This window comes from Mesoplodon densirostris, chromosome 4, assembly GCF_025265405.1.
Source record: "Mesoplodon densirostris isolate mMesDen1 chromosome 4, mMesDen1 primary haplotype, whole genome shotgun sequence".
Lineage (NCBI taxonomy): Eukaryota > Metazoa > Chordata > Mammalia > Artiodactyla > Ziphiidae > Mesoplodon > Mesoplodon densirostris.
In genome coordinates, this window is record NC_082664.1 from 88587468 (window position 1) to 88612889 (window position 25422).

General features: G+C 38.7%; 1 protein-coding gene across 3 annotated transcripts in view; it reads right to left on the bottom strand.

Moving 5' to 3' along the window:
• TP53BP1 (tumor protein p53 binding protein 1) overlaps positions 1 to 25422 on the bottom strand; it is a 73829-nt gene that overhangs the window by 33427 nt on the left and 14980 nt on the right. For all 3 annotated transcript variants that reach the window (XM_060096719.1, XM_060096720.1, XM_060096718.1), the window contains exons 11-16: positions 23129 to 23334; positions 14304 to 15630; positions 9429 to 9548; positions 8454 to 8657; positions 5180 to 5237; positions 3250 to 3342 (exon numbers count right to left, since the gene is read on the bottom strand). In XM_060096719.1, coding sequence (XP_059952702.1) covers positions 3250 to 3342; positions 5180 to 5237; positions 8454 to 8657; positions 9429 to 9548; positions 14304 to 15630; positions 23129 to 23334 — 2008 coding nt within the window. The remainder of the gene's footprint in view (positions 1 to 3249; positions 3343 to 5179; positions 5238 to 8453; positions 8658 to 9428; positions 9549 to 14303; positions 15631 to 23128; positions 23335 to 25422) is intronic.

Consider the following 25422-nt stretch of genomic DNA (forward strand, 5'->3'; position numbering starts at 1 on the left):
TGGCCAGAGAAAGATGGAGCCAGCTAGACAGAAAAAAAACTGTCTCCAACTTGGAAGGAGCTCTCACCCTTAGAAGCTGAACTGACCTGGGTAGACAGAAAAAAGAAGCATGAAGAACTCTCTGGGGCTTGCTCTGCTCTGGATCTTGGAGAAGAAAGAGAAAAGGAGAAGTCTCTGAGGTTTCTATCTTGTGTAGCTCAGTTTACCAAAACAGGAGATCAAAGTGGGATTTAGAAAAGAGTTCTAGCCAAAGAGAGCTTGCTATGCATTTGGTTGTTAGAGCTTGTGTCTTCTCTGTCAGGAACCTCCACTGAATGAGGATATATGGTCCAGTGAAGAATAGGTAAGAATAAGATCAGCAGAAGGCAGATGAATAACACCTATCTGGTTTATAAGTGATCATACATATAAATTACTTAGCACAGTGCTAGATACACAGCAGATACTCAATTGATATTAGTTGCATAAGACAAAGTATGAACTGAATACCCATGTTTGAATCTTTAAGACATCTAACATATCAACACCTGAGCAATAATGAAAGTGAGCCAAAAGCTAGAAGGGACAAGTCTTGATTAACCATTTCAAGAATTCAATTACCATTGTTCCCCACACTTTAAATAAGCCTAGACATTTTACCTCAGAAGCTATTTATTTAGTGTAGAACTTCCGAATAGAGTTTTACTTCTAAAACAAAGCTTTATTTTTTTTCTTTATTTTTGACTTTTTAATTCTTAATTGACAAATATTAGGCTGCTTTTTTCTCCCACACTGTTAATTGGAACAACTCCTTGCTCTCTAAAGACTAAAGGTATCTCATTGCAACATCAGCAATATTCAGCAGATTCCTCTCAAATACCAGAATTCTGGTATCTATCTTTCTTGGGTTAGCATCAGTCAAATAAATAAATGATGTTCAAATCATAGTCACTTCCCTCCAAGAAAGATCTATCATAAAGATGTGGTATCTTAATCTCCCAAGAAACAATAAAGAAGGAATCTTCAGTACCAGAAAAGAGACAGAAGAAATTCAACAATTGTAAGAAGGACCACACTTCTCTTTCTTCATTAGTTCCAGCTACACAATTCTACTCTGGTCACTATATGTCAGATTTAGAAACTGATGCAAAGAAAGCAAATTTTAGCAGGGAAAGCCTGGGTAAAATTAATCCAAAGTGAAACATGGAAGAAAAAACCTCCCTATTTAATAAACTTCTAACCATTTTGTTTTGAGTGTAGGTCTGTCTGTGGAGGAACTGGAATCAAAACCAGCTGGAGGGCTTCCCTGGTGGCCCAGTGGTTAAAAATCCGCCTGCCAATGCAGGGGACACGGGTTCAATCCCTGATCCGGGAAGATCCCACATGCTGCGGAGCAACTAAGCCTGTGCGCCACAACTACTGAGCCGGTGTTCTAGAGCCCACGAGCCACAAATACTGAAGCCCATGCGCCTAGAGCCCGTGCTCTGCAACAAGAGAAGCCACTGCAATGAGAAGCCCGCATACCGCAACGAAGACCCAACGCAGCCAAAAATAAAAAATAAATAAAATTTAAAAAAACAACAAAAACAAAAAACCAGCTGGATTCTCAGGCCCTTACCAAGGTTGAACAAAAATCACCAGCATCCTAGTCTCTCTATTTTAAAACAGTCTCTGGTGGGAAGCAGCCGCATAGCACAGGGTGATCACCTTGGTGCTTTGGGATAGGGAGGGTGGGAGGGAGGGAGACACAAGAGGGAAGAGATATGGGGACATATGTATAACTGATTCACTTTGTTATGAAGCAGAAACTAACACACCATTGTAAAGCAATTATACTCCAATAAAGATGTTCTAAAAAAAAAAGTCTCTATTTTAAAATAGGAAGGCAATATGATGTGATCAATAAATTTCCTAATTGCTGGGTCAACACCATACCATTTTTGGAATAAAACAAGGTGTCATTTCGCCTAACAAGCTTCCTGATACAACAGAGGATATCATCTGGGCTATCTGATTCCCAAAAATACCAACGAGTTCACATTTAATCATCAGAACATCCAATAAAAGCACTGACATGTTTCTCTTAAATATTTCTATCAATAAGGAACACAGAAATTATGTTGCAGAGAATTCCCCAGCAGTCCCATAGTTAGGACTCTGCATTCTCATTGCCGAGGGCGTGGGTTCAATCCCTAGTTGGGAAACTAAGACCCCGCAAGCCACGGTGCAGCCAAAAAAAAAGAAATTATGTTGCAAATAACACTATTAGGAATATACCTGTTGATAAAACATTATTATATTCCCTAATTACAAAATCATTGAATTCTAGAGATAAAATATTCCATTTCATAATGAAAATACAAACTTATTCCATTGCCATTATTTATTTCCCTATACTAAATATAAGAACCACATATTCCAAACAAGATACTTTTCTAATAGAGAAGAAATACTTCGTAATTCAAAAAAATTTTTCCCGTTTCAGAGCTGTTCTAAGAGATGAAGGAGTAAAGAAATTATGGGAAATTTTAAATTCCATCAAGTCTGACAAACTTTAAATTTGAGATGTTGAACATCTATCTCAGTTATGTCATATGGGAAATTAAAGAGAAATAAAAAGTCTGTTAAAAGTAAACATTTTCGGCATTTCCCTGGTGGCGCAGTGGTTAAGAATCTGCCTGCCAATGCAGGGGACACAGGTTCGAGCCCTGGTCTGGGAAGATCCCACATGCCACAGAGCAACTAAGCCTGTGCACCACAACTACTGAGCCTGTGCTCTACAGTCCACGAGCCACAACTACTGAAACCCACACACGTAGAGCCCAGTGCTCCGCAACAAGAGAAGCTAGCGCAGTGAGAAGTGTGTGCACAGCAATGAAGAGCAGCCCCTGCTCACCGCAACTAGAGAAAGCCCGCGCACAGCAACGAAGAAGACCTGACACAGCCATAAATAAATAAATAAATAAATAAATTTTAAAAAAAGTAAACATTTTCAAACTAAGTAAAAGGAAATAATCTTAGAAATAAAGAATGATATATTTTCATAAGTTTATGAAGTCTGAATCATTTTAAATTGATAAAACTGGCAGATAAAGACAAAAATCTATATAAAATATTTAATAAAATTTCTGACATCTTATTTATAAATCCACCTAGAATATGTCACAGTCCCTCAGATAACACAAAACAGTAGCAGTATATTCCAGATTTTGCTACCAACCATTTTGTGAATCAATATAGCCCAAAAGATGCTATGAAAATAATGCTTGCCTGATGGGTACAGAGGGGGAATCCTGGCTTCGAGCCTCATCCTCTTGCTGGGCTTCACAGACACAGCTAAACGCAGACATGGTCTTCTGGGGACTAAGAAACAAATTAAAGCAATATACTGTGTTAGTTTTGAAAGGAAAAGTACCTCTGGAAATTATCCTTTTAGGCGCAGAGAGAATAAAATCCTTTCTCTGAATCTGAAAAATCTGAATACCAAATATTTGATGACATTAAGGAATCAATGTCAGTTTTAAAAGCATGACAGTAGTGCTGTGGTTAAGTTCAAAGTAAAGAATTCTTATCTTTTAGAGACAGCATTGAAATATTTACAGATAAAATGATATAATGCTAGAATTAGCTTAAAAATAATCCAGTGGAGAGGAGAGTGCTGGAAGTATTTATAAATGAATCAAGACTAGTCATAAGTTGGTAATTTTTGACACTGGGTGATGAATATATGGTAGTTCATTATACTATTCTCTTTGCTTTTGTACATGCTTGAAACCTTCAATAATAAAATGTGTGAGAGAGAAATAAGATGGCAGCAAGTAATATGAACAGTGCCCAGTTACAGACAACACTTAAAAACGTGGTACTACTTCACCTAAATGCGGAGGAAGCAGTGATCATTTAAACTATGCTACAGAGCTTACTTTAAATGATTTCTTATGGTGAACCCAATGGTAAAGTAAATAGTCAAAGATTCTTAAAATCTAGATTCTCATATACAAAATTTGCTTCACAACAATACCAGTGAATCTCATTCCATGATCCACCAATCCAACCCTCTGCCTCAAGTTTTTTCCCTATTTTTCCATCCCTACATTCCATCCAAAGGGTCCAGGAATCTTCAGCAGCATATTCTGTTCTCTCTTAACAAGCACATGTACAGACTAGTAACAAGTTGTGTCGGGTACACAATTCTGTTAAAACCAAAGAGATTTCTTCAACACATCATTAAAGAATCTTCAACTGAATAAGGATTCAAAGGTACTTATCTTTCAGATTAAATATGCAAAAACCCAGAAAACAACTAATCTCTCTAGACACAGCTTGGTACAAATCAAAGGATTCAGATGGGTCAGAAACTTCCAACTAAGGATCAAATTTAGTCCACAGACAAGCAGGAAATTTTATTTTTAAAAATCCTGATTTCTCTTTAAAAATTTAAAGATTTGGCAACAGTAAGTGTGCATGGTAATGATCGGCTGGAAATGAGCAAGGGCTACCCCCTCCTTTTAAATGGGACACACATTCAGCTGGCCATCATCGTCAACATTTCATGCTCTTGCACCTAGCCTGCTTTACTTATGTACAGTACCTGTCTAGCCTGATTTAAGAATCCTCACTTATATTTCAACAACCGCTGGTAGTATTTTCATACTGGATGACTCACTCCAGAAACCAATGAAACAATTCTATTCTCACGGCCACCAGATGGCAAAGCTTACCACCAGAGCCTCAGGATGGGGTCATACTCAACCTCAAAGCATTACAGCATTCATGACAAAGCAAAAATAACACTTCAAGACTGTAGCTAATTTGGCAGGCAGAAGAGAAAATGGCTTGAGGCTATGTGGCGGGGCGGGCGACCGTAAAAGGAAAAAGGTCTATGGCTATCTCTTGTTAACCCTGTTTCCTCACCAATAGCAAAAACAATCTCAATCTCACCCACAGAAAAAGAAAAAAGGGCACTCCCACATAAACAAAAGGGAGAAAGGGAAACACCATTAAATATCTTATTCTAAGTACAGCAAAAGCTTTATTAAAGTATTAATAAGGAAGCCTTGGGTTACGTTCAACACATTACTAAATCCTTTATGCTGAAGTTTCATTTTAAGTTTTTTTCCTCTCTTGATAAATTATCTTCCCCTCATTACCAGTGGCTTTGTATATTAAACTCCTCTAAATAGCAACCAGCTCTGGTTACCTGGTAACAGCCTCAGCAACAGCAGTAGATCCACTTTTTCTTTCAACAGTTGCTGGCTCTGAATAAAAACAAAAGCAAGTAAAGAAAGGAAAGAGAAACAGAACTCAGTATCACACCTTAAAACCGTCTCTTAAAAACCTGCTCAACCCCAATGATACTCTAAAATAATGCTTGGATTTCAGAAGCTTCTGAAGGCCTCCTTTCACTATGACATAAAAAAATAATAATAAAAGTGAAAAATAAAACCTGCTTTACTAGAATTTGCAACAAATAATAAAAAGGAAATGGGTAAGAATAATAAGTGAACATGAAAAGACTTATCATTTAATGTCTTTCTGACTTCTACCGATTTTCTTTCAAACTTCCTACAGAAGACTAATCAGTTTCTCCAGAAATACAATATAATGAATTACTAAGCAGTAACATTTAAAAATGAAAATGAAACTTCTGAATCTCAATGCATCTCTTCTCATGCAAGTAAAAAAATCATGTAGTAAAAAAACACAAAATTAATAAACAAAATAAATTTAAAAATTTCAAAACAAATTTAAAAGAAAAAAACTTCTAAAAAAGTTTATTAATCTGAAACTAACACAACATTGTAAATCAACTACACTTCAATAAAATTTTTTTAAAAAGGAAAAACTTTAATAAAATCAATTATGTAGGAAAATGTCTCAGGTTCATGCACAAATTTTAAATAGTGTACAGTTTTAAAAGAACCCATACATAGAAGGTACTCAAGTTCTTCCCAAAGTGCTTTTGGGATAGATATTTGAAAAATAAAACACACTTTCAAGAAAGAATCTGTAGCAAAAATTAAAGGTCATACTGAAAAGAATCCCATAGTCTCAAAGCAATGCCACTAATGCCAAGGGATTAAAATTTGTTCATTTACAATTCATTCCAGCCTTAGAGAAAATAACAAATATTTTAAAACATTTCTAAAATAAGTCATAACCCAATATAATCTGAATAGTCCATCAAGGAGGCAGCTGAAGTTTGGTGGTTAGAGCACTGGCTCTGATACAGAAACCTGGTTCAGGCCCTGGCTCTAGCACTTAGCAGTCCAACCTGGGGGTAAACTTCATCTTCTGAGTCAGTTTCCTCATCTATAAAATAGGGATTAAAAAGGACCAACACGGGAATTCCCTGGCAGTCCAGGTGGTTAAGACTCTGCACTGCACTTTCACTGCTGTGGGCCCGGGGTTCAATCCATGGTCTGGGAACTAAGATCCCACAAGCTGCAAGACCAACCCTCATAGGTTTGTTATGAGGACAAAATGAGGAAAACTGTGAGTATGGTGCCCGATTATCAGGAAAGGTAGGAAAATTTACCAATATGGTCATCTTTAACATTTAGCTCCATTTAAGGTCTTCCCAATTGTAATTTCAAATCTAAAGATTCAAAGCTACCATGTACTCTCTCTTGATAAGTCCTACTTGATTTCAGAGAAGATGAAAATAAGGATGGAAACATGTAATACTTTATTTCTACTGAGGTTCTAATTTTCAAATCAATAAGCACTGAGAAACAGAATAGCACTATAATTCAGAACCAGACTTCTGGTTCTTGGGACTACTTTGAATTCAGGCTACTTTATTTACTAGCTGTGTGACTCTAGGGAACATGCCCAACCTCTCTGTGCCTCAGTTTCCTTAGCTGTAAAATGAGAATAACAATAGGATCTACTTTACAGGTTTGTTAGATTGTTGAGATTTAATGAGCTGTACATGTATGAAATATATGCCTGGCATATAGTAAGAACTCAAAATATATTAGCTAAAATTTCTCTTCTTTGGTCTCAGAGAATCAGAAATCCTTATTCAAGTCCACTCACTCTATCTGTGGTCTTTGAAAGCTCCCCTTCCATCTCTGTCTCAGAGGTCTCATTTTTAACCCATCTCTCTTTTGGAGATTCCTTTCAATCTATAAACCTGCTCAGATATCCCTCAGCCTAAAAATGAAACAAACAAACAAACAAAAAAACTCCTTCAGTCCTGTATTTCTCTCTAACTTGCCGTATTTTTTCTTCCTTTCTCACATAAACTTCTCAAAAGTAGAATACATTTGCTGCCTCTTCTCCTCCCCTTCACTCCTCAATTACCTTCAGTATAGCTCCTACCCAAACCACTATACTGAAATAGTTCTTGCTAGAGTCACCAAATGGATCCTAATTGCCAAGTCCAGTGTACATTTTCAGATATATCTTACTAGACCTCACTTCTGCATATAACATTGTTGTCTTCTTTTAACTCTCCTTCCCTTAGGCTTCCATGGCGTTATACTCTCCTAGTCCTCTTCTTGGAATATTCCTTTACAGTCTCCTTTATACAACTTCTTCCTCTTCTAACGCCATTAAACCACTTTTACAAACTACCTAATGGAAGAATTATAAGCTTTAGAGTCAGATGGATCTGATTCACACTCCAGCTCCACCTCTTACCAATTACTGTAACCTCAGGTTTAAAACCTCTCTTAGTCTCAGTTTTCTCATCAATAAAATGGAAATAAGGATATCTACTTCAGAGTGCTATCATGAAAACAAAATGTAGATATAAAGTCATTCTATATTTTTTCCTCTCTCTTGCTTCCATATTTAACTGGTCCCAAGGTCCTCTCTATTCTACTATTCATCTCTCAAATTCATCCCCTCACCTCCATCCCCACTACTAATGACCCCACTTCCTAGTTAAAGACTGCATTTGCCAGGCAGCAGAACAGAAAATGGGCGAGGAATGATGAACAAAGGCACAAATTTTTCAAACATTCAGCTGATCCTTTAAAAAAAGCAAATCTGATCATATTACTGCCTTGCCTAAAATTCTTCAGCTGTTCAGCATGATGTAAAAGGCCTTTCAGAATCTAGTCCCAACTTCACAGCCATTCCCTCGTACCCTCTCTGTATTCTAGCCATACCAAACAACTTGCAATTAATATGGGAAATAGCTAACATAAACCTACAATGTGAATCCACAATCCTAAATTTTCTACCCACTTCTGAACTCCTGATTATGAAAACCAATTAGTTTATATAGACACAAGTTTAATACAGATACACAAGCAGTACCACAGAGGTTACAAAACGGAACATCTGCAGTAACATTAACAGTGACTAGCCGAAAACAAAGAATTAAATTCATAAGAATAAGACTTTACAAATACACTTATAATTATAAAAGTATCATCATTAAAACTAGAAGAAAGATAATTCATACTTCCAGGAGATCTGGAGCTACTAGTTACCCAAGATTAACACAAAATAAAACTTACTTTCCAGACTAAACTGCAAAGACTCTTCACTCGCCTCAGTCTCAGGACTGACCAATTTCATTCTCAGACACAACTGATCACCCATTTCTGGGGCAGCCCCAGAATCTCCTTTTTCATTCCCAAGCATGGGGTCGTTGGTCTCCATCATGCTTTCAGACATGACATCACTGGTTGCTATGGTGCTTTCAGGATAGTTGCTAATACCTGAAAGAAGGGAGGCAGGGGGAAGGAAGGAAGAAAAAACACTAAAATACAAATATGAAAAATAACAATTCAAGGTCATCAATTTGCCTGTTTGGCTCCGTAGCTCTGCAGGATTGAAGAGGATTCCTAGGATAGATCCTGTCACAAGTATCAACAACTACGCACTAGTACTGACACCTGGTCTTAAGAAGAGCAACAGGATTCAGTTCCACTTCTGCATCTGGACAAAGGATGCTGCATGAGCCCTCAGCCAACCCACATCTGCCAGCATCAAGCATAGGTAGCAGGAGACTCCAGACGGCATGACTGTTACCTCCCAGCACTGACTAGAGAAAACAAATAGGTTAATGTAGAAGACTACCAGCTGCTTCAGGGAAGGAGGATCTAAATTTTCTTCCCCTGTCAAGCAGCAGACTGATTAGCCAAGGTCCTGAATAAACAGTACTTCTACCCTACCTGCTACCTCTTCCTCATAAAACAGCTATGTATCATTGCTTAGCACTCAGAGTCTATAGCCTTGCAAGTAACAGAATAAAATCTTTATAAATATTCTTCCTTCCTTCCTTCCATTCTTTCTTTCCTTCCTCTCATCACTGCTCAACATCTCCTGGGAGTAAACTCATGGAATCAGACACCACAACCTTATTCTTCCTAAGACAAAAATCAATCTTATCAGGCAGGCCCAACTCCTCAGATATAAAAGAATCACTGGCATAAAGAATGATATCTCAGAAATTCTGCTTTAAACATCATTACATTTTAATCACTCACCAATAGGAGTACTGTGTCTCTTGGGCTCCAATTTTAGGTGCCCAATAAGAGGTGGAGTTGCACCAGTCAATGGTGGAATAATATCACCTTCTTTAGGCAAAGTAAAATGAAATGGAGTTTCTGGAGAAAACAAAAACAAAACAAAACAATGATAAACAAAAAGGAAACCAAAAAAGAAGTATAAAAAAAGCAAAAGTGAAGAGAACTGCAAGAAATATCTCAATTATTCTTTTCCTTTGCTCCCAAATTCTGCTTCATTCCCAACTCCCCTCACCAGGCCTCTCAACCAATTTCCTACTATTTTCTCTGCTCTCTGTACAACCATCAACAGGACTGACACAAAGTAGACAACCAGGGGCCAGGCAAACAGAGGAAGCCCAAAAGTTTGGAGGCCTGAGGAACATGGGGTCAAAAGGAACAGAGAAACATCTGAGCCTCAAGACAGTAAGTACATATGGGGATACTCAGTGATACAAAGTTGGATAGTTTCAAATCTAGACGTTTTAATTTTGTGTAATGCTAACCCAAGGAGTTAATTTATAAGCTTTAGCAATCTGTAGGATTCTCTATGTTAAAATCTGATGTCAATACTTAAAATTTACAATCTACTCAAAGAGGTGACAAAGGATTTCATGGGCTAAAGCAGGGGTCCCCAACCACCAGGCCTGCTAGGGACTGGGCCGCACAGCAGGAGGTGAGCGGCAGTGAGCGAGGCTTCATCTGCCGCTCCCCATCCCCTGCTCCCCATCGCCTGCGTTATTGCCTGAACCATCCCCCCTCCCCCAACCCCACCCCACCCCCGCCTTCCGCCCCCCGCATCTGTGGAAAAACTGTCTTCCAAGAAACCGGTCCCTGATGCCAAAAAGGCTGGGGACCGCTGGGCTAAAGGACTTCAAAATACTCATTGGTTCTAACAGAAATCTTTGGGTTTCACAGTTCAGCAGTACTGACCAGCATTTCACTCTAGGCCATAGCGGTAGTGTTCGTATCTAAACCTCTGTGCAATGGTAAATCTCACATATATGAGCATCCCCATCGTACACATTTTGGTTAGTCATTATTAAACATTTGTCAAGAGACAAAACTTTACTTTTTAACTAGGTCTCAGTTCCAATTTCTAATCAGAATTAGCAAATTGCCAAAATCACATTTTCTGATTTCCTAATTATCTCTTTTAATAAAACGACTAAGTTTGGGAGAATAAAAGAATTATGCCAGATTGCTGTTCTTAAACCTGACATATGAAAATTTGTACTTACTTTCCTGGAATGGCTCAAAATAACTATAATCTGGCATACCCAGTCACTATTCCTTGTGAAAACAGTTTGTCTACTGTGCTTCCCAACATCGTCAAGCAATTCTCCAATTCCCAGCACACACTTAGCGGGTGTCCTATGAAGTTAACTCAATTCTGACACTATCTACCCAGAGGTAGCATCAGATCCCACAAGTTAAAGGCTCAGTCCCACAAGACTGCCCTCACTTAAGACATCAGCCGGAGTCCGGGCTGTTACCTGTGCTTCTAAGCAACTGTCTCTACACTGCAGGTTCCCACGACACTTTCCTCACGTTCCATTAATTAGCTAGAGCTACTTATAGTACTCAGAGAAACGTTTACTTACGTTTACCAGTTTATTATAAAGGACACAGATGAACAGCTATATGAAGAGGTACATAGGGTGAGGTCCAGAGGGTTCTGATAGCAGGAACTTCTGTCTCCCGTAGAACTGGGATTAGATACCCTCCTGGCTCATTTATCAACCAGGAAACATCAAATTTTGTTGTTCAAGAGTTTTTATAGAGCTTTAATCTCCACCACTCCCCATCGAGGAGGTTGGTGGGTGGGGCCGGAAGTTCCAACCCTCTAATCACTTTGTCTTTCTGGTGAACAGCCCCATCCCTGAGGCTATGTAGGGAAGATTCCACCCTAAATCACCTCAATAGCATTACTGAGGTGTGACAGAAAAGGCTTAAAAGAAAGGGCTTAAGCTATTCCTATCACTTAGGAAATTACAAGGGTTTTAGGAGCTCAGTGCCAGGAACTGGATGAAGACCAAATATATTTATTATACCACATTTTTCTTCTTTCATCTCTTCCCATTCCACTTCCACCCTTCATTATCTTTAATAACAAGCACACCTTGATATTTTTTCTTCAAAATCACAAAACAACAACAAAAAACATCTCTTACATCTACATGAAAGAAAATGAATTAGCAACTTGAAGGGATGAAAAGAGAAAATGAATGGACTTTAGAAATAAAGGATGGAAAGTATACATGCACTGCTAAAGAAACTGTGAAAAGCAGAAGTGGAGAATCTCAACGTCATTATCTAAATGGCAAATAATTCCACCATAGTTATAGCAAAAAGAAATGGGTTGATAGGTAAGCATTCATTCTCTGGCAACGCCTTAAAAAGCAAGTCCTTTAATAAAGAACTTTAAAAATATACAGAAACTAAAAAAAAAAAAAAAAAAAAAAAACCACCTCACAAAGCATCATACGCTCTAAAGATATATTTTACAGAATTTTCATTCCTGGAACCACCACCTACTCTGCTCTCTTGACAGGAACCGTCCCTCACATTATGATCGACCATTCAGACTTTTGAAAATCTGTATAAAATCTCTAAGTACATCCTTCTACGTGACAAACCATAATACGCAAATGTAATATGCAAGCGTTAATTACAGAAGATTATTTATGAAAAGTTATCTTAGCACCACTGATCTAACACATCACTAAAACCTAATGGGAAATTGGCTCTTATACAGGCAGCACTGCCACTACCCTTATCTGGTCTTCAATGCCTCATTCCTAGACTATTACAACAGCCTATCAATTACTTTGTCTGCCTGAAGTCTCCCCCTTTCCCCAACCCACAATTCTTTCTGTATAGCAACCAAAGCAACCTTCCTGTAAAACATGACTTAGATCGACAACAGTATTTAGATGTAATGAAATTATAAAAATCTTCAATAATATAGAATATTAGGTCATTCAGACAGCTCTTTACCATAACTCAACAGAACCAGAGAAACTATATCATACAGTTTTATAGTAGGAAAAAGCATAGACTTGGGAATCAGGAGACCTAAGTTCTAGTTCCACTTCACTCATTAACTAGCCACAGGACTTTAGGAAGAAGAGACTGAACTCAATACCGGCTAACCTCCTTTTCAGCTCTAACATTTCTCATTCTGAAGAGGAAAAAAAATATTCATGAATATAAAGCTTAATGAACAGGGGCAATTTTGAAATTAAAAAAAGTACTACTAATAATCACTCTTAAACAAGAAGTATAAACTGGACTGTTCCAGAAACGCCGAAAGGTATGATCACCCATACTAATAGCTATGGTGTTACCTAAATACTGCTTCTCATTTCCATATCCTTAGAAGCTTGTTTTCTTAAGTCTGTATTTTGTTTTTATTCTTTTGTTTATGGAGTTTGCTTTGTTTATTTGTTTATTTATTGATTGATGCCTGCATTGGGTCTTTGTTGCCATGCACGGGCTTTCTCTAGTTGCGGCAAATGAGGGCTACTCTTTTTTTTTTTTTTGCGGTTCGCGGGCCTCTCACTGTTGTGGCCTCTCCCGTTGTGGAGCACAGGCTCCGGACGCGCAGGCCCAGTGGCCATGGCTCACGGGCCCAGCCGCTCCGCGGTATGTGGGATCTTCCCGGACCTGGGCACGAGCCCGTGTCCCCTGCATCGGCAGGCGGACTCTCAACCACTGTGCCACTAGGGAAGCCCGAGGGCTACTCTTTATTGGGGTGTGCGGGCTTCCCATTGCCATGGCTTCTCTTGTTGCGGAGCATGGGCTCTAGGTGCATGGGCTTCAGTAGTTGTGCTCGCAGGCTCTAGAGCGCAGGCTCAGAGGTTGTAGCACACGGGCCTAGTTGCTCCGCGGCATGTGGGATCTACCTGGACCAGGGCTCAAACCCGTGTCCCCTGCATTGGCAGGCAGATTCTTAGCCACTGCGCCACCAGGGAAGTCCCTGTTTTGCTTTTAAATTAAACTAACTTTGGGGCTTCCCTGGTGGCGCAGTGGTTGAGAGTCCGCCTGCTGATGCAGGGGACACGGGTTCGTGCCCTGGTCTGGAAAGATCCCACATGCCACGGAGCAGCTGGGCCCGTGAGCCATGGCCGCTGGGCCTGCGCGTCCGCAGCCTGTGCTCCGCAGCGGGAGAGGCCACAACAGTGAGAGGGCTGCGTAACACACACACACACACACACAAAATAAATAAATAAGTAAATTATACTAACTTTGGACATTCAGAAAGTTTGAATTCTTTTCAGCTAATGTCATACATGACATTCTAGAAATATTTCAGAAACTAATCTATATTCTCATTCTTGACTTTATAAAATAAAGAACACAAGCTAATACCTTTCCCAGTTTAAGGTTTAAGATGTATATATGTTGAACCAAATTTAGAAAGTTTACTTAATGCCCATTAAGGAAGAAACAATCCACAGAGTTTTGAATATGATTTAACTGTGTAAGGTAATCAAAAAAGATCCCTCTACTACAAAGCCACTGTCAAAATATAAAAATATGGAACAAGGTTGGAACCTAAGTAGAAAATACCAGATTGGTACAATTTCTAAATACTTAGAAAATTCATGTTGATTACTCCTGAGTTATAAAGCTGATAAAAACCTCAACTGATCTCTGATTCTAAAAATAATTACAGCTACAAAAGAAAAATACAATCCCAAATTTTAAATATCCCAACTATTATTGGTTGCTCATAAACACAAATCCAAGTTAATTTTCAGCCCTGATGTAATAAGCATGTGGTTCTCTCCTACCTTCCATTCCAAATTATAATTTGGTTAGAAACACAGAACAATTTGTAATCACACTTACCACTAGAGCTTTCACAGAAGCTTTGTGAGGCATGAGCAGAGGCTTTCTTCAGTGGTTGGGCCCCTCTACCTGAGTCCAGCTGCTTTGTATTAGCCATTTTTGAGTCTTCCCTTAATGTGCTAACTGTTGTCTCTTTTGGTTGGGTCTGCTGCATTTCCTGGTCAGGTCCTGGAGCATCATCTGTTCTCACTAAAGTCAAGGGAGGCTGTGAAGAGTCTGCCTCTACAGGTTCTTTTTCTGCAGTCACTGATTTCAGATCTCCTTCATATTCTGCACTCTTTTCTTCCTGAGTATCTGCTCTATTCTCAGCACATGGTTCTATTTCTGGAGCATCGTCCTCCCACAACTGAGAATCTGAGCATTTTTCCACTACCTCTAAAGGTTCAGAAGAAACATCAACTCTGGGAGATGGTTCCTTCACATCTACAATGACAACACTTGAGTCCTCTGAAGTAGCTTCTTCCCATGCTTCCTGGTCCTTATGTTCCAATTCTTGGTCAAGTACTGGAAGCTTCTGGGGGGAATCAATACTAATCACACTGGTTTCAACTTCCATAGCTTCCTGGCATTCTTGTTTGGGGACTTCCTTTGGAAGACCCAGCCCCTGGGACTGAGTTTCAGTCAGAGAAAGGTGCAAGGCAACACTCTCCATATTTTCTTCTTTGGGCTCCTCTCCTTGACTTTCACAAGGAGTCTCAGGGATTTCTTCCACCTCAGACCCTGAAGACCCCTCCTCTGGATGATGTTCTTTAATTTCTATAGCTTCCTCCTGATCTAACACACTAGAGAGTGCCTCAGATCGAGTAGCTGGAGAGGGAACTGCCTGACTACCTGAATCGCAAGTGAGATCAATACAAACGTCTTCCGCCACAGTTTCTTCTCTGCCTTTGCAACCATCAGCTAAAATACTAATGTCGTCTCTGCTTTCTGTGTTAACCCCCTTTGTTTTATCATCATTCTGATTCAGTTCCACTTGGCCATCTTGTGCTGGATTAATCAGGATACTATCATTTTCAGCAAGAACAAGTTTAGAATTGAGAACTGGAGACATGGGTTCAGTATCCTCAATCTGTGTGCTTTCTCCATCTTCATCAATCCTGTGAGAACTCAAGCTTTCTATCTTTGGGGACTGACTATACTCACTTGTAGAAAGCATCAACTTACAAGAATCCCCTGTCAAAGAAAGCCCAAGATCCTCAGAGGAATTCTTTGGTTCAGTCTCTGAAGTTTTAGAATACTCAACAGTCAAAGATGAACTATGCAAACCTCTATCCTTCTTCTCATCATTTGATCGTTCTTCCAAACTTGGAGATGGAATGAAAATGTCCTAGGGAAGAACAAAAAGACACAAATAATCATTTTGTCATAATCGTATTTCTTTTATATCTAATCCTTCAATTCTAAAATTTCTAAATCAACTACACAAGAATTTTAAAACTCTAGGGCTATAATCACCAGTCTTTTCATCAACACAAGTCACTGTTTAATGCTCTTGTGAATCATTGATCTAGAATAAGCCCAATCCAAACAAAAACCTAAAGGTATTAACTTAGGTAGGGAGACACTTAAATTTAACTGTATATCACTACTAAAATCATGTCATACACTGTATGATGGGCCCTCAATTATACAGGAATCACGTGAACATATGCCTACACAGTCCACTTCAGTTCTCACAAAGTGGGAATATATATACAGGCATAACTCAGAGATACTGCAGGTTCAGTTCCAGACCACCAAAATACAGCAAGTCACACAAATTTTTAGGTTTCCCAGTGTACATAAAAGTTATGTTTACATTATAGTCTATTAAGTGTGCAATAGCATTATGTCTTTAAAAGATGTACATACCTTAATTAAAAAATACTTCATTGCTAAAAAAATGCTAAACGTCATCCGACAATGCTGGATTGCCACAAACTTTCTATTTGTAAAAAAATAGATTATCTGCAAAGCACAATAAAGCAAAGTGCAATAAAATGAGGTATGCCTGCCCTTATTTCACATCCCACTATTTCAAAATACGCTAGCATTCATAAAGATGTTAAAATTCAAAGTTTACAATAATATTAGTCAACAGATACCACTACATACCAACAAGGAAGGCTGAAGGTAGTAAGACTACATCCTGTTGGTAAGGATGTGAAACAACTACAACTGTCATACACTGCTGGTGGCAATGCAAAAGCTAGAGCCACTTTGGAAAACAGTTTGGTGGTACTATCTTCTAAAGCTAAACATACATTAATATTACCATATGACTCAGAAATTGTACTTGTAGGTATTAACCCAAGAGAATTAAAATCATATGTCCACACAAAGATGTAGCATGCAAATGTTCACAGCAGTATTATTCATAATAGCCCCAAACTAGAAGCAACCCAAATGTTCATCAATTGGTGAATAAATAAATTGTGGATATCTATATAACAGAATACTACTCAACAATAAAAAGGATTAAAATATTAAAACTTGCCAGAATATGAATGAACCTCAAAAATATGCTAGGCTAAAGAACTCAAACACAAAACACCATACACTTTTGATTCCAATTATGTGAAATTAAAAAAAAATTTTTTTGGCTGTGTTGGGTCTTTGTTGCTACACACAGGCTTTCTCTAGTTGCAGCGAGCGGGGGCTACTCTTCGTTGCGGTGTGTGGGCTTCTCATTTCAGTGGTTTCTCTTGTTGCGGAGCACGGGCTCTAGGCACGCGGGCTTCAGTAGTTGTGGCTCGCGGGCTCTAAAGCGCAGGCTCTAAAGCGCAGGCTCAGTAGCTGTGGCACACGGGCTTAGTTGCTCCGCAGCATGTGGGATCTTCCTGGACCAGGGATCGAACCTGTGTCCCCTGCATTGGCAGGCAGATTCTTATCCACTGTGCCACCAGGGAAGACCTATATGAAATTCTTGAAAAAATAAAACTATAGTGACAGAAGGCAGATGAATGCTTGCCTAGGGTAGAAGAGTGGATGGGGGCATGGGGAGGAGGGATCAACTGCAAAGGATTATGAAGAAACTTTTTAGGGTGAGGAAACTGTTCTGTACTTTGATGGTGATGGTGGTTATACATTTGTATACAACTACCAAAATTCATCAAACTATACACTTAAAATGGCGTTCTTATTTTATGTAAATAATACCTTAAAAAAAGAAAATAACCCAAAGCTTAAATATGTTTTTATGTAAGAATTTACATTTAATTTGTTATTTTGCCTAACATAAATGCTACAACACTCTAGACATAGCTGATAAGGCATTCATTTCTTATTTTTAAGGGCATGAAGAATCAAAATAGGTTGCCAAACATTCTGTATATTCTATAACTTCTGGTATTTCAATGTCTGGTGTTACTGTTTACACTTTCAGATTATAAAAATAGTCATAAATTTCAATCTGCTCATATACTCTGAGGCATGACTGAGTATAAATTGGTTCAACACTTCTAATGGTAATTTGGCAATACATGACAACAGCCTTGAAATTTTATATACCCTTTAGTCCAATAATTCCAGTTCCAGGAAATTATTTGATGAAAATACACTGGGATTTAGCTACAGTGCTTGCTGTTCATACTAAAATTATTATTTAGAAAAGGAAATAATATAAAATATCTTAAATATCCACTGATAGGAGATTCATTTAAAAACTATGATACACCTACATGATGGAATACTTTGTAATTACACAAAATTGTAGATGAATATTAAAAAATATAGAAAAACATTCAGGCTATGCATTAAATAGAAAAGTTTTTAGTTAAAAAAGTATATAAATATATATTTTATTGTGGTCTATACATTTTTATATAATTTTCATTTTTATTAAGTTAATAAATATATACCATTAAAAAGTTATGAAAAACAAAACAAAAAAGTTATGAGCAGTTATTTGAGACAGGATAATTGATGATCTTATCTTCAATTATCTGTATATTATACACACTACAAGAAAAATGTATTTATTTTTCTTGTTGTAAAAAATAAGTCATTTTACAAAGGCTTATAGTTAAGACATTGCTAATAAAATTATAAATACCTTTTTAAAAGTCAAACTCCTAAAATAACCACTTTAAAGTGAATATTTACAATGTGCAACCACCACCTCTATCTACTTTGAAAACATTTTCATCACTTCAAAAGGAAACCTCACGGACTTCCCTGGTGGCGCAGTGGTTAAGAATCCACCTGCCAATGAAGGGGACACGGGTTCAAGCCCTGGTCCGGGAAGATCCCGCATGCCACGGAGCAGCTAAGCCCGTGCGCCACAACTACTGAGCCTGCGCTCTAAAGCCCGTGAGCCACAACTACTGAGTCCGTGTGCCACAACTACTGAAGCCCGCGTGCCTAGAGCCCATGCTCCGCAACAAGAGAAGCCACTGCAATGAGAAGCCCGCACACCACAACAAAGTGTAGCCCCCTCTCGCCACAACTAGAGAAAGCCCGTGCGCAGCAACGAAGACCCAATGCAGCCAAAAATAAAATAAATAAATTTTTTTAAAAAAGGAAAGGAAACCTCATATCCATTAAGCAGTTGACCACATTCTGAATACGTTTTAAGTGTTATCAAAGTAAATACTTATGTGATATCTTTTACAGAATTTTTTCAATATATGTATAATTTTAGTCGGCAAAGTAAAACTTCAGGGGCTAACCAGCCTATCGATAAGCTGTACTTCTTAAGACTGCCTGGATCTAGCCTCCGAGTGTCTGGCCCCTAATAATCACAGCGCTGAGGCTCCCTGAAGGCCTAGTCAGAATAACGAAGTTAAGTGAAAAAACCACCTCAGGGCTCTGGATAAAGACTGATGAACTGTCAGGACTTCGTTCAATGAGTCAACCAGTCTAGATTCAACAGACCTAAATCCATAGTATCCAACCAGTCAAAAACTGGTCTCACACACACAGAGTTTAAGAGCCACTCATATAATCATCTATAATCCGACTTGTCATCCCCAAATTAATATGTATATCAAGAATGAGAAAGTGTTAAATATCAAACTATTTTCTACTAATCCTCTCCTCAGCCCTCACATCCTGGTGGAAGGTCGAAGAGGCTATGAAATTAACAAATATATTAGGAAAAAAAGAAAGAAATACAGGGGGCTTCCCTGGTGGCACAGTGGTTAAGAATCCGCCTGCCAATGCAGGGGACACGTGTTCACACCCTGGTCTGGGAAAATCTCACATGCCGCAGAGCAACTAAACCCGTGTGCCACAACTACTGAGCCTGAGCTCTAGAGCCCATGAGTCACAACTACTGAGCCCACGTGCCCAGAGCCTGCGCTGCACAACAAGAGAAGCCACTGCAATGAGAAGCCCACGCACCACAACCAAGAGTAGCTCCCACTCGCCGAAACTAGAGAAAGTCCACGCACAGCAACAAAGACCCAACGCAAACAAAAATTAATAAATAGATATTACAACATCAAAATTAGGTTCATTTGGACTTCCATAACCAATTTACAGAAGAAATAATAGATGTGCAAAGGTGAGTCATTAAGACTAACATGTAAGGAGTTTGATACATAATGAAAAAAGTATGGAACTTCCAAATAAAAACAGTGGATTTAATACACACATTTTCTTTAACTCTCTTCCAAAATCCCACTAAGCAATAGTAAAGGGATTTTTTTTTTAATGCATTTTCAAGAAAAAGAGAACAGGAACTTCCCTGGTGGTGCAGTGGTTAAGAATCCGCCTGCCAATGCAGGGGACATGGGTTTGAGCCCTGGTCCAGGAAGATCCCACATGCCGCGCAGCAACTAAGCCCATGCACCACAACCATTGAGCCTGTGCTCTAGAGCCCGCGAGCCACAACTACTGAAGCCTGTGAGCCTAGAGCCCGTGCTCCGCAACAAGAGAAGCCACTGCAATGAGAAGCTTGCGCACCGCAAAGAAGAGCAGTCCCTGCTCACCACAACTAGAGAAAGCCCACACGCAGCAACTAAGACCCATCGCAGCCATAAATAAATAAATAAATTTATTTATTTTTTTAAAAAAAGAAAAAGAGAACAAAGAACAGATAACCACAATAAAATTTTGGAAGAGTGGTCATCTATCTAGCAGACTAGTGAAAACTGAATTCCTAAGACAGCAGTGGAGAAAGCTAAGAAGTAACCCAAATTACACCTCAGAACTACCATGTCCCAAAAAAGATTCAGGACTTGGCAGTAGCCCAGGTAACTCTGGAAGTGGTGATGAGGGTAGTGCTAAAAACAGGAGGAAGACTGGCTGGAAATCTATTTAAGAAGCAGTTAAATCCCCAGATTCGCTCTTCCTGACCCTCCTCTGCCCTGGAGAGGGTAAAACAGAGCATCGCTGAACTGGAGGAAAAGAGGCACAGTTATCAGAAAGTACCAGACTGAAAACAGGGAGATTAAATGAAAATTTACATATTCAATGGAACCTGCACCTGCCTCTCAACACCCCCAGTCCTCTTCCATAATAGACTTCTAAAGCAATGGCAGACAGGAGGGAACCTGAACAAGACAAGATAAATCAAGATACTAACATTAGGGGACCCCAAAAATGGCCCTGCAGATCACACTACAGTAAATTCCAGACACATGAAGCACCAACCAGCAATTCAGAACTTCTAATCAGTTTTCTAGGATTTCACTCTTAAAGCAGTCAGACAATCAAAGATTATTATCAGACTCTTGAGGAAAGCCTCTATAGAAGTCAAACATCGGGCTTCCCTGGTGGTGCAGTGGTTAAGAGTCCACCTGCCGATGCAGGGGACACGGGTTCGTGCCCCGGTCCGGGAAGATCCCACATTCCGTGGAGCAGCTAGGCCCGTGAGCCATGGCTGCTGAGCCTGCGCATCCGGAGCCTGTGTTCCGCAACGGGAGAGGCCACAACAGAGAGAGGCCCGCGTACCGCAAAAAAAAAAAAAAAAAAAAAAAAAGTCAAACATCAAAACTAACTAAACTAACTAAAATCTATTTGAAGAAATAGTGACTATTGCAGGGAGAAAACTTCTCAGAAACTATTACTAATATCATTAAGGAGATAAGATAGTATACCCATGAAATGACAAAATGCTATTTTTTAAAAAAAGGGAGAACATTCAAGAAAAAAAAGAGTATAGAAATGAAAAACCCAAGAGTAGAAATTAGTGTTTCAGAGAAAGTTAAAAAATGGTTGAACCTGGCAGTTGCACTCCTAATTATATACAAGAGAAATAAAAATACACATCCGCGCAAAAACTTGCACACAAATGTACACAGCATTATTTATAATAACCAAGAAGGGGAAACAACCCAAATGTCCATCAACTGATAAATGGATGAATAAAACGTGGTATGTACATATACAGCATTATTCAGAATAAAAAGGAATGAAGTTTTGATACATGTCAGAACGTGGATGAACTGTGCAAACATTATACAGTAAAGAAACCAGTCACCAAAGACTACATATTGTATAATTCCACTTACGTGAAATGCCCAGAACAGGCAAATCCATAGAGACACAAAGTAGATTAGTGATTGACTAGGGCTGGGGGTGGGGGAAATGGGAGTGACTGTTAATAAGCATGGGGTCTTTTGTTGGGGGTGGAGGGGGAGCATGATGAAAATGTTCTAAAATTAGACTCTGGTGAATAACTATACAACTTTGTGAATATACTAAAAGCCACTAGATTATACACTTTAAAAGGGTGAACAACACAATGCATGAATTATATCTCAATAAAGTGAGGGTTTTTTTTAAGTTTAAAAAAAAAATAGTTGAGGAAATGATCCAGAAAGTTAAACAAAAGGAGAGAGAGATGGAAAGTAGGACACAAAATAATAAAATTACAAGACTATTCTAGGAGTATGAATATCCAAACAATAGGTATTCCATTAAGAAAAAAAAAAAAGAACAAAGGGGAAGAAATTAAATAATTAAATGTCCCTGAACTGAAGGGCTTGAGTTTCTAGATTGAGAGGGCTTACCAACACAATGAAGGAAAACAGACCTATGCCAAGGGTCTGGAAGTTTCAGAACACTGGGGATAAAAAGAAAAATCTACAAGATTCCAGTAAGGAAAAAAAACAGCTCAAATATTAAAGATCAAAATCAAACTGGCCACACTTCTCAACAGCAACACTGGAAGTCTGAAGACGGTAGAGCGATGCTTTCAAAAGTCTAAAGGAAAAATATTTCCACCTAAAATTCTATACTCCTACAAACTATGAATCATGTATGAGAATAGAAAGTATGCTACTAAAGAATGTCCTCCATCAAAATGAGGGAGTAAACCAAGCAAGAAGACACGGAGCCCAAGAGGAATCCAACACAAAGACAGGTAAGGACAATCTCCAAAGACAATGAAAGGGAGGTGACAGTTATATACCAGGAATAGAAGGCAATAGCACAGATTAGAACTCAGGAGGCTCCAAAAGTGGTTTCTCCAAAATGAAGAAGTTTGAGGCCCCTGAACATCTTGAAAGGAGATACTGACAACTGGTGGAAAGCCTAGGGTTGATTTAGTGAGAAGTTCGTGTGTTAAGGCAGAATAATGATTAATGCCCCCTTTCAACTTCAAAGCAACATTTTTAAGAATTTAAAGACATAGTACAAATTATACTCCAATAAAGACGTTTAAAAAAAAAAGACATAGTACAAAATTCAAACATAAAAATTATATCAAGATGTTACATGACCCTGGAAATGTTCTAAAACTAGATTCTGATAACAGCTACACAATTCTGTAAATTTACTAAAATATCACTAAACTATACACTTAAAATGGGTGAGTTTTATGGTTTGTAAATTATACCTCAATACAGTTGTTTAAAAAAAAGATGTTAAGAGGAAAAAACTTTTTCTATGATACTCACATGAGAAAACTCAGGCTGGGATGGAACAGGAAGTGACCCAGGAGTGAAGACTGGTGTGCTCTGAGATACCGGTGTTGAGGCTTGTGGTGATATAGTGGGCTCAGGTGGGAGAGGGGGGTTTTCTATCCCTACCGGTTCATCACCTTGGAGTTTCTTCTGAAAAGACTCTCCCCCTTCAGATAACACTGACATATCCATTGGCTCATCTAGTTTAGAACAGGAAAAACAAATTGAGAAATAAGCACTCATCGATACTATTCATGTTCCAATACCACTAATAACAATTATATTCAGATATTTTCATCCCTAAAAAAAAACAGTGACAATTTTCAGAAAAGCTGATAGGTTAATAGAAGATTGAGTCCTAGAAATCTAGCAACACTTTATTCCCCTGGGGGAGGGAAGTCCACACTCCTAAAATACTCAGATACAGATTAAAATAGGGTTCATCGGGCCTCCCTGGTGGCGCAGTGGTTAAGAGTCCGCCTGCCAATGCAGGGGATACGGGTTCGTGCCCCGGTCTGGGAGGATCCCATATGCCGCGGAGCGGCTGGGCCCGTGAGCCATGGCCGCTGGGCCTGCGCATCCGGAGCCTGTGCTCCGCAACGGGAGAGGCCACAACAGTGAGAGGCCCACATACCGCAAAAAAAAAAAAGAAAAAAAATAAAAATAAATAAAATAGGGTTCATCTAGGAATACCCATCCATCCATATGATAGTAAATTAACTTGGTTCCTCTGAGACCCTTTCCTGATTATAGCTCAGTTTTCACATTTGCATAGGAACGCCCAGATTAATGGCACCTAATTTAACCACAGGCCTTGAAAGGCAGTGAACTTGTTCACCACTCTAAGTAAATATCTACATATTTATGAACTAATTTTATTTGCATTAACTGCTAAGTGCAGAGAGGTGGATGCCAGGACAAATAGAGAAGAAGGAAAAAAAAAGCTTATCAATGACAATCAGCAATGATTTATCAAAGAACAAAGTACAGGACACTAATCCTGAGACAAATTGCTCAGGAGGGAAACATAAACACAAACAAAACACAAAACACTTCTTTTCGTATAGTATCCTACCCACCTGTAGGCTAACAAGATCTTCCTCAGAGCCAGCCTAGCTTGCTAGGTATTTGATTCATCAACCCCTTTCCCCCTATCTTACAGCTTGACCCCAAACAGGCTTCCTTTAGACCACTCTAACAAAGTACCTGTGCCATTTAGTTTTTCCCTATAATCCACATTCATGCTACCAGGTACCCGCCCCACCTCCACCTCAATATCTACCCCTGCTGCTTAGCTTGGCCTCAAACGCACACTCCACTCTAATGCTAGGTTCGGGAACTGATGCTATAGGCCTTTATTACACTACCACAGCTGTGTTAAGTATTTTCATTACACCTTTTGATCTTTATTGCCATGACAAAGCACTTATTAAGGACTGTTCTAAGCACTACATATAAAAAGGCTTTAGGTTAATATTCTTAGACAACAACAACAAAATACAAAAAAGCATACACAGTAGCACAGTTATGCACATATTAAGCAAATGCATTAAATCTAAAATATAATTGACAAAGGAAAATACAATGTTACATGAAAAAACACTGAATCATATACATAACATGATCCCACTTGTGTAAACACACTTCTTTATATTTATGCATAGAAAACACTCTGAAAGGAAACACACATATCCAAATACTAATTATATCTGGACTGTGGTATCACGGGTGATTTTTATTTTCTTCTGATTACTTTCCCATATGCTTTCCAAACTTTCCACAGTAAGTACTAATTATGTTTACAGTCAGGGAGAAAGCATTTTTAATACAATTATTTTTATATATCTTCAGTGTTCACACTACAGATAGAAAAAATGGTTCTAAGGATAAGCCAAACTTAACTTGCATTAACAGCATTTTTTGTAGAATGGATTCACTTTTATTTTTCACTGAAAATATCACTAATCATGTTATGCTTAGAATGATATTAGTCCATTTGGATACCTACATTGATTTCAAGAGAAAATAGCCAGACACAAACTTTGTGACAGAAGAAAGTCTAAGATTAAATTTTGTCATGGGTAAATGAAAACCCATGAGCACAGGCTCTGGAGGCAGCTGCCCAAGTTCAAATCCTGCCTCTATGACTTAGTTGTGAAATCTCTCTGTGCCTCCATTTTCTCATCTGTAAAATGGGGCTAAAAGTAACACCTACTTCTTAGGACTGTTGTGAGGATTAAAGAAAAAACTAAAAAAGAAACAAACAGAAGAACCTAGAACGAAACAGA